This window comes from Leptodactylus fuscus, chromosome 6 (assembly GCF_031893055.1).
Source record: "Leptodactylus fuscus isolate aLepFus1 chromosome 6, aLepFus1.hap2, whole genome shotgun sequence".
NCBI lineage: Eukaryota > Metazoa > Chordata > Amphibia > Anura > Leptodactylidae > Leptodactylus > Leptodactylus fuscus.
The window spans coordinates 122,828,038-122,838,358 of NC_134270.1; the positions used below are offsets into that span (position 1 = coordinate 122,828,038).

The window sequence follows — 10,321 nt, forward strand, 5'->3', positions numbered from 1 at the left end:
TTACCTTTTGGATTGAAAGGGTGAAATCCGCAAGTTAAAATTTGAGTCCATACATACATGGTATATCCAAAATATACTGACATATCCGTGTTACGCTCTTCACCAGTGACTACAGACGTGGTTAATCCCATAAAAACTGGCGTTTATTGAGCCGGCCTCATTTCACTGCTATGACAAGCTGAAGAACAATATTATAGGCAGCAATTAAACCAAACATGGGTGTGCACCCCTGTGAGAGACTGCACACACCTTGCATGTAAGCCTGCAGAGGTTTGTGGTTTATGAGCGGACCACACCTCAGCGTGTGTTGGAATATTCGGCTCTCCCACTTGTCACCACTTACACCTTGTTTGTTACTATGTAATCTGGAAGGGCTGATGCATATATTGTATTATATTGTATGTATCATTGGCATAATTTGTTATTAAAAAGATCGAGAAATCTTGGCTTTTCAGTAGTTGTCCTTAAAGGTAGATCTTATTATTGTAAGACAAGTTATGGTTGTATTACACTGAAGTTCTCTCCTGGATTAGTTTTGATCTTTTTATTGAAAAAATAGAATGTATCTTTCAATTCAAGTTTCGTTTGGTGCCAATAAAAAATAAAAAATTCTGGAAACCATCAGCAAGCAGCTATTGCCAGATCTGATTAATATTTTTTTATATACTGTTTATGTAAATGCTTATGTAGCCTTCAACATTCTTAGTCATGTATGAATAATATATTACCTGCCTCAGGTATTGCTCTATTTGGGTGTTAACCGGGTTATACCACCAAACCTATTTATCCTTTATACGTAGGATAGGGGATGAATTGCTGATGGGTGGGGGTCTGACCCTCCATGGCAGATGTTGGAAAGCGATAAGAGTCAGGCTGTTGGATTTAAGCTGACCGTTCCTTTTGTTCTCTGGGAGTCCGGCAGCTGCTTCCACCTCTTCCTATTCAGTACACATGCACGGCACTGAGCGTACACGTATATGGGAGGATTGGGTGAAAGGTTTCCAGGTCTCCTAAACCTGAAAGTACTTCTAGTGGTATTTACTGTGGTAGAGATCTAAACCTCTGGCTTTGCAGGTTGAACTGCCACAGTATAACATGTGGATTAACCCCCATTCAATGCAAATAATCCACGTGTGTTTGCCGGCTGAGGTGTATTTGGGTAGAACATTTAGCTCAGAATCTTTATGTTGAGCGTGCCCTTAGCAGACCCCTGAAATGACACCGATGGGGGGCATCTGTATGCCTATGTGATTTTAACACGTTACTGTTGAGATTTATAGTCTGGCATTACTAGAAATGATGGTATGTCACAGGGTGTGAGAGCCGGAGGAATGATACTAAATTCCACATAGTCTTACAGATTTTCCCTGCCTAGTTTGGTCTGTGATTACTATATGGCTCAATAGTAAATGTGTAAATAAGGCTCTTGATATTGATCATAGGGCAGAGTTCACATTTGCTCAGTCTGTATTCCTAGTTACAATAATTGTTTGTCACTTTTACAGGAGGGCCTGGACAATGTGCTGAAGATCCTGGTCAACCAGCTGAGCTCAGATGATGTCAATGTCCTGACTTGTGCAACTGGTACCCTGTCCAATCTGACCTGCAACAACAGCCGCAACAAAACTCTGGTGACCCAAAGCAACGGGGTGGAATCCCTGATCCACACCATTCTCCGAGCAAGTGACAAGGACGACATTGCTGAGCCTGCAGTCTGTGCTCTACGGCATCTTACCAGCCGTCACCCTGATGCAGAGGTGGCTCAGAATTCAGTGCGACTTCACTATGGCATCCCAGCCATTGTCAAACTGATTAGCCAACCTTTCCAGTGGCCGCTGGTCAAGGTAAGAGAGTTCTACTTCTGGGCATGTAATTTATCAAGTATTATTTTTAATATTAGCAATTTATAAGTGACATTTGTTGATTTAACAGGCAACCATTGGCTTGATCAGAAATCTGGCGCTTTGTCCTGCCAATCATGCCCCACTTCATGATGCAGGGGTCATTCCCCGTCTGGTCCAGTTGCTGGTTAAAGCCCATCAGGATGCACAGAGACACGCAGCTTCAGGAACCCAGCAACCGTACACGGTGAGTATAGATGAGAAATCCAGCATGAGCGGTATTATTTAAAAGTCTTAATTCAGTGATACTGACATTGAGCACATAGGTATTGGTTATAGGAAAGCTATTGTATAGCTATCCACAGTTGAGCATGCGCACTGCCACTCCATTCAAGGTCTATGAGAGTAAAGATATCACTGGTGTCATAGAGTGCACATAATGGCCACGCTATTCAAACAGGTTGGCCATAGGTAATAAGGTAATAAGTTTGTATTATGTCAATTCATTTTTTTTTTTTTATTGATATTGAATCACATTGCAGTTGTTTACGGACGTCCCTAAACCATGTCAGATCCGTAATGCCACAACTGGGTAGGATGTCAAATGGCAATAGTCTCCATCTAGTCGCCTCTTAGTGGTCCTCCTCCACAGAATAGCTTTTTGGTTATACTTCTGATCCTCTTACTATATAGTGTATGCAGCTGGAATCGTGCGCTGTGTAGTGGTTGGGTGCCATTACTGCAGTTTTGCTCCCATTGACATCCACAGACAGTGCCACGCTGTTCCATGGGTTAAATCTGATATTGAAATGCCAGACAGAACCTGTGGACAGGTGTGGTGCCATTTGTAGGAGGGGAAAAAAAGCAGCCATATTTTAGCAAGCTAATACAAGGGTCCAGTGTGAAAGTGTAGCATGCTGTACCTTCTGGGTCTGCAGCTATTGACAATCCACACATTACCTGCCCTTGCTGCCAGACATACATTTACATGGTCGGACTCATTTGTTTCTAAATGTTTTATTCAGGGGACAGGCAGAAGCAAAATCCCTATCACGTCCTCAAGTTGAATCATCCCAAATGTTGTCACAGTCCAATATATCTGACAACATGAATTTTTCATGCCCAGCCATTCCCTTGGTTCTGGCTGCTCTATATTTTTTGAGTACGTGATTCTCTGTGCTAAGTAGAGTGGAAAATGGGCCGGTTAGTCCTCATCTGCTGTCACATACTATTTCCCCAGGATGGTGTCAGAATGGAGGAGATTGTGGAAGGCTGCACCGGTGCCCTGCACATCCTGGCCCGAGAGCCCATGAATCGCATGGAAATCTACAGGCTCAACACCATTCCCTTGTTTGTACAGGTAAGGCTAATTTACACCCAAATCTACATGCGGGTAGGATGACTGGTGTCATATGGTCCGCTATGTGCGGAGCCTTAAGAGTCTTTGGGTGCTTGCTTCCGTTATGAGATCACATATATGAAATAGTTTCACAAAGAGAACTCTTCTCCATATTTGCTGTTAGCGTATACCAATTGTCATATGGGTGGGGCCCCCATTAACCATTGTCATTTATGCCAGAAAACCATAACTGCTGCCTGAAATCTACACGAACTGTTGGCTGGCATAGATATCTATGCAGATGCATGGCCTGGAGGAGGTTGCGCCCGGTTTATGAGTTGGCATGTGCCATCTTCAGATATCAGGTGCAACCTCCACCAGCACAGGAGATATGAAGACCACACATGAAAATGCCAACCTTCATAAATCTCCCAAACTGAGCCTGCACGAGTCGATCGGCCAAAAGTGACTGGTCACGGCAAACATTAATATTTTTGGCCAAATGAAATATATTAAACACAAGAAAACTTATGGCAGATTAAAGTCTGTGGTTGGTCACTGACAAAAATCTAATGTGTATGGCCAGCTCGAGTCAGCTGAGAGGCTGGAAGGCAAGGTTGTGGAGAATAAGATCTGAGGCCTTCCTTATAATTATCTGGAAGGAGTTCTACTTGTAATAAAGCAGTTTGTCTATGTAGCAGTAAGGTGTATGTCATATTATTGAGGGTGTGACCACATGGGAGGCGGCCGTTCACTCGTAAAAAGATGATGTCTTTCTCCGGTGTTGATTTATTATTCTAAGATAGAAACTCCATTAACATGAGGCGTCCACACATTCCAGCAGCTTGTGTAACATGCTATCTAGGCGCTGAATCCTTCTTTGTATTAGTCGTGCCCTCTCCCTGACCTTGGCCATTAGGCCGTCATGATGGTTGCTGGAAGCCTCGATGTAGGTAATAAATGCTGACAAATGTGGCAGCCGCTGTGCAGAGAAAGTGTTGTGCGGCCGCGGTCCCTGGATATTCCAGAGCTCGCCGCTGCACCCCATCATTGATTAGCATGGACGTCCTGCGCTGGGAGCTCGCCACCTCATTAATTAGTCATTTGTGCATCTAATTGCTCCATTAACTTCATCCATATTTCCGGGATGCTGATGGGCAAGGGTTACTGTTAAAGGATGGATGGAGGATCAATACATGCTTATAGAGTCCTTTAGCGTATAGTATATAACCCTTTATGGTTCCCCTGCAACCAAGACAGCAGGGGAAGGGGCACTGAATATACAAAAAGCGATGGATGGCTTTAGTAACAAAATAGCTTGCCTGTTCTGGTACATCCTATATACATATGTGTGTATATGTATATATGGAATATTATGGAATATTGAGGCATTCCCACCACTATATTGCAATAATAGACTCGAGAAGATTCAAGTCATTAGATGAAAGATGGCAGGACCAGCCAACAATTTAGAATTTATCCCCCTTCCATCAAAACAAACTTGCATGCTCAGCTAAGCTAGACTCCACTATTAATATGCATGCTCAAAAGAATGGCTGAACGTCTAAAACATATAGATGTCTTTAGAAAGTGCGGAATGTAGGTCTAGGGGACCCTTGGGAAAAATATTTATTTCCTCATTTTGGAAAGGGTGAAGAAATCAAGAGCTTAAAGCTTTATGATGCCAAGAGAATAATGCAGTGGAGTGCCCTAATAATACCGCCACACAATATTGCAGTGGCCAGGTTTACAAGTGAGGCCTCAAAGTAACTCCTGCTATAGCTCAACCTCAGTGGTACGGGGCAAGCCATTGGATATTTGTCCCTTCTGCCACCTCTAAATTCCAGCTCTGTCCTAGACTACAGGAAAACCTCCTAACATGGATTTCCTGATCCAGACTACTAGCATCAAATGTAATTCCGCAAACATCTAAGGGTTAAGAATTCTTCTCTGAAAAAACATTCTGTATGTGATAACCGTTCATTAAATCTGACATGGTTTGTGATCCCCCTGCAGCTCCTGTACTCTCCAGTGGAGAACATTCAGAGAGTGGCGGCTGGAGTGCTGTGCGAATTGGCACAAGACAAAGAGGCAGCGGAGACCATTGATGCTGAGGGAGCCTCTGCTCCACTGATGGAGCTCCTGCATTCCCGTAATGAGGGCACAGGTAAGATTAGCTGGATTTGGGTTGGAGGGGGTGGCTGTATTCCTGTGGATATAGTTAACCCCAGTCTGTCCTGTCTTATTAACCAGCCACCTATGCTGCCGCTGTCCTGTTCCGTATCTCCGAGGACAAGAACGCTGATTACAGGAAGAGAGTGTCTGTGGAGCTTACTAATGCAATGTTCCGCCAGGACCCCGCAGCCTGGGAGGCGGTAAGTAATCACCGCACCACTAAATTGGCCATAATAACTTGCTATTTATGTGCAGGCTATTAGGATTTCTGTGCACATTCCATAACTGCATAGATCATTACATCAGTCGTGTATGGTTTAAACTGACTCCTCTCTGTTTTGTAGGCTCAAAGCATGATCCCCATTGGAGATCCTTACCCAGATGGTAAGTTGTAGAACCTAATGTTTACAGCTGATGACGTGCTGGTAGAGTTTCTCATTTGACTTAGCGTTAAAAGGGGTTTTACCTGCTCTCTTGCCTTTTCTTCCCTGCACTTCCTGGTTTCAATGGCAGGTTGGAGGGCAGACCTACCCGGTGCGATCTACAGCTCAGGCCAGTGCTCCCAAGACAAAACTGCACACTGTTCTTTCTAGATTTACATGTAGCTATAAGACAATGACCAAGCTCACTGTGCTAGCCCTTATAAGGGCCACACATCTAAATTCATAGCTGGCACAACACACCATCAGCCAGCAATCACGGTGAAGAGAGAAGAATAGAGGTGGCTGGGAACAGGGACTGATGTCCCCATCCTAGCCACTGCAGCTAGATAGCAGAAGTGGCCAGAAACCTAGTCAATGAGCGGTAAATACTGATGAGACATAATAGTCTGGATCTGACACAGAGCAAGATGGATAAAGTAATATAGTGGGTAAAACACTTCAGTTAGCTTAAACTACTTTAAATTATACTTGCCAATTTTCCTGGAGATTTTGGGAGGCTAATAAAGGGGTGACTTCCCAGAAGAGAGGAGAAATCGCCCAAGGCCTGGCAGAACGGTCCCTGTCATTTTACACATTGTGGGCACTTTTATATGTTGATCAAGTCCCTATAAAAGGCTTGGAAGAGGGGCAGGATACATACAAAGGGTATGTCATTACCTGTAGGGGGTTAGGACACGCTAAAAGAGGCACTCACAACACTCTTCACGTGCTGGTCTTCTTTAAGGCTGGCACCTTAATGGTGGCAAGTGAGCTTTAAATATACACTGGAGATGGGAATACCCTTTTAAAGCAGCTACAGGGAAATTGAGTGTATGCTGACAAGTTCCTTTGAAACATTGGTTGTGGTGCCATCTGTATATTACACCGATGCAGTCCTAGTTTGGTACTGCTGTCCCCCGAACCATACTGGAAAGATGGTGAGCGTGCAGATTTCCATAAATGAGTGCAGGCTGAGGCAGGCGTTGCATGTCCATAATTTGGAGTTTAGTTGGTGGGGGATGGGGGGGGTATATGTACAGGTTTTAATTTATGAAGAGGTTTTGGATACAGACACTTTAATAATACAGAAATTCTGAATTCTTATGATACTGAGGACCTCTGCTGGTCCACTTGTGGTAATGCTGCAGTGAAATGACTTGTATTTTTTCCATCAGTTCTATAAACTTTTAGCTGCCTTTAGGTAATTTGTTTGGTTTTTGTCTACAAGATTCTGCAGTATACATAGCATTACATGACAATTCTCTTGTTGCAGAACTGGAGAATTACCGTGCCATGTATGCAGAGGACATGCCGCCAGACCACATGGGAGATCTGGAGCCAGAATATGGAATGGATGGCTACAGTGACCATGGAGGAAGGATGGCATACAATGATAACATTATGTCCTGAATCCACACGTTCAAGGTATGTAGCTAAGGTGGCAAGCTAAATAGTTTAAAAATTGATCTCCATACCTGTATATGTGAGGTTCGTAGCTTGGGGTGGGGCACATGATGCCCCTAGTATGTGTAGTGTTCAAAGCTTATAGATTCATGCAGAAAGGAACTCTGTGCATGAACATTGACCTAGGAAAACCCAGAGCATTGAATGGTGTCCTCTGAAGATGGGAAGAAAGTATTCCCGGGGTATCGAGTATTCCCCATATTTTCTCAAATCTAGTTTTTGCGTATGCTGTATGCCAACCTCCATTTTACTCACCATCACATGACCATGGACTGATTTTTATCCATTGGGATTAAAAACAATGAATGACAGCAAGCAGAGATCTAGAAAGTCATGAGGAACTGATACAGAAAGGATATTGGAAAAAAAAACCAATAACATTTCTCTTAATACTGGAGAACCCCTTTAAGCACAGTATGAAATAAGTTGCCATCTCTTTCCATATGCTACGCTGATGACAATTTTTTTTTCCATGTAATTTAATCCGGTTTTCTTATTTTTCTCTTTCAGTTCCTCACTGTGGAAGAATACAATCCAGACAGAAGTGCCTAAGACCCTGTCCCTGCACCTCCTCTCACCCCGACGTCTCCCTTTTAAACAGAAGCTTTTATTTGATAGACTTTTGCATGGGGTCATTATTCTTTATTCTTTTTATATCTTTTTAAGCATACGGGATCTTGCTTTTAGGATGCAGTGTATTAACCCTTTGTCTCTTGGGCCTTCAGGATAATACACTGCTCTGCTCCATGCTACTTTAATTCTTTAATGTTTGCATTGGCCTAATAAGTTTTTTTGTTTTTTTTTCTAGAGATTTATAAATATATAATTATTTTTTTTATAATTTTAATATGCAAAAAGCTTCTACACTCAGCTTTATTTTTGCAATATATCTCCCACTGTTTAGGAGCTGTATTAAAAGGTTGTTTAGTTTGCCTATTTACCATCTTCTGTGGTGCTTTGTGCCCTGAGTAGCGGCACATAAGACGTGGCACATGGTTTGATTAGTTTTTCTCTTGTCTGTTCACGGCCATACAATGTCACTAAAATGAGTGAGGATTTTTTTTTTTATTACTTAGTGGTAATCGGCTTATTTGAATAAATCCTATTAACGCTAATTTGCTGGTTTTATGTTGGTTTATTTTCTGTTTATTTTTAAGTTTATACAGCCCATGTGAACATATTTTGGTAAAAAAAAAAAAATTAAAAATCCATTTTTATGAATATTTGTGACTCAATGAACATCTACCTGCTCAGTTGTAGGTCATGGGTACTATAATTGAGAATTAGCTCAAACATGAACGCCCCTTTTGTTCATTGAAGGTTTAGAGGCCAACCCTAAAAAAATATATAACCTTCTGGGGCTATAGGTCAATTACTTCCTATTATGCGGACGGGAACTTTTTTTTTTTTTTTTACTAGAATAACTTCCATTGACAGTTTTAATCTGGGCTCCTTACATTAGATGCCAAGTATTTCACACATTAAATGGCCTCTGTAATACCATTATATCCATATATTTTTTTAATATTTTTTTCTTTGTGCAAGTGCTACTGCTTATATTACCATGTTGGAGACTTTAGAATATTCAGATTATTTTTTACTTTGTTTCTCCCTTTAAAAAAATAAATAAATAAAAATCTTGATAGTAGTGGAAGATTATGTATAGTATATTAACACAAAATTAAAATATTAACATTTAAATGTGCAAGTAATATAAACGTAATATTTTTATTTTTTACATTTTTGTCCTGTCCTGTGAAGCCTAACACCCTGCACTTTTGACAAAAAGTTGAGTACCAAGGTGGTTGTCTTCGTGTGGGCAAGGTGCACTTTAAAGCCGCCTCTTTTTTTTCTTTTTTCTTTTTTTTATAAGAAATACCTGGACTTTTAAAGTATTGCAGTTTATTCTGTCCACAAACATTGGTGTTTATTGGAGTCCACATGGCAAAAAAAAAAAAAAAATGCACATTATAATAGTAATCTGTGGAAATGTTTTTGACAATGTATATACATTCCCCTATTCAGTTTCATATGAATCTGTTATGGCAATAAATCTAATCTGCTGCTTTGTGTTTGGACTTTTTTATGTTTAGGGATGAACGAAACTTGGAAAAATGCTTACTTTATACTGTAATATTTGTATAGACTCAAAGCAGCTAATAAAACAAATTTCAAAAAATGATGTTGGTCTTATTTAATAGTAGCAGTTACCCGCAACTTCGTCTGCAGGTTGGCGGTGGCGCCGAACCGCTTATATTTCTTGTACTCCTATCGGTGCCCCCAGTATCTTGTCCCCCCATCTCTGCCCCTACGCACACACTATTATGTCCCTCAGTGGCCCCTACACACAGTATTATGTCCCTTAGTGGCCCCTGCACACAGTATTATCCCCCATAGTGGCTCCTGCACACAGTATTATGTCCCTTAGTGGAAGTCTGACTGAAGTCTATGCAGTCAGTGTGCAGAGAGAGGAGCGGAGGAGACCAAGGTGAGTGTTACTACACGGGGTTGGCTGTAGGGGGGAAACTGAAGCTGGGGATCCCCCCCTTCCTCCCTGCCCAGGACACCCCCTCCCCCCGCTGCACAGACCTGTATCTGATGGGTCGGGTGCAGCAGCCTCCTCCTCCTCGGCGATGTGTGTGGCAGCCTGCCATAGGTGCAGCTCCGGGACCCTGTGGGCGGCCGCCATGTTGCTCTCTATGTGACTGCTGAATCGGCACGCCCACATGGAGGCCTCAACCTATGGTGCAGCAGCCCTGGCTCTATAGCCCGCCCACAGCTGCCATGCACCAATAGGAGGAACGTGGACAGAGCAGCACTGGCAGAATGCTAGCTTCTATAGCTGAGGCTGCAGGGGTGTTTGGAAGTTGACTGTGGCGATTTGGGGTGAGTGACCCACTTTTAAAGTAGCCACATCCAAACCCACAAACATCCAAACACACAAACATTCACCTTTATAATATTAGTAGGATTCAAAATATATTTTTTAATATATTAATATTACTTGGGTTATTTGAATTTAAATGGGAGAACCAGACAAGCCAACCACTAAGGGATCTTATGTTGGGCGCAGATATTGT

General features: G+C 42.2%; 1 protein-coding gene across 1 annotated transcript in view; it reads left to right on the plus strand.

Moving 5' to 3' along the window:
* Positions 1-8,356, plus strand: part of JUP (junction plakoglobin) — a 43,389-nt gene extending 35,033 nt beyond the window's left edge. Inside the window, exons 8-15 of the mRNA XM_075278277.1 lie at positions 1,506-1,844; positions 1,933-2,088; positions 3,082-3,201; positions 5,197-5,347; positions 5,434-5,555; positions 5,700-5,739; positions 7,051-7,202; positions 7,752-8,356. Coding sequence (XP_075134378.1) covers positions 1,506-1,844; positions 1,933-2,088; positions 3,082-3,201; positions 5,197-5,347; positions 5,434-5,555; positions 5,700-5,739; positions 7,051-7,187 — 1,065 coding nt within the window. The 3' untranslated portion in view covers positions 7,188-7,202; positions 7,752-8,356. The remainder of the gene's footprint in view (positions 1-1,505; positions 1,845-1,932; positions 2,089-3,081; positions 3,202-5,196; positions 5,348-5,433; positions 5,556-5,699; positions 5,740-7,050; positions 7,203-7,751) is intronic.
* Positions 8,357-10,321: the final 1,965 nt, after the last annotated feature.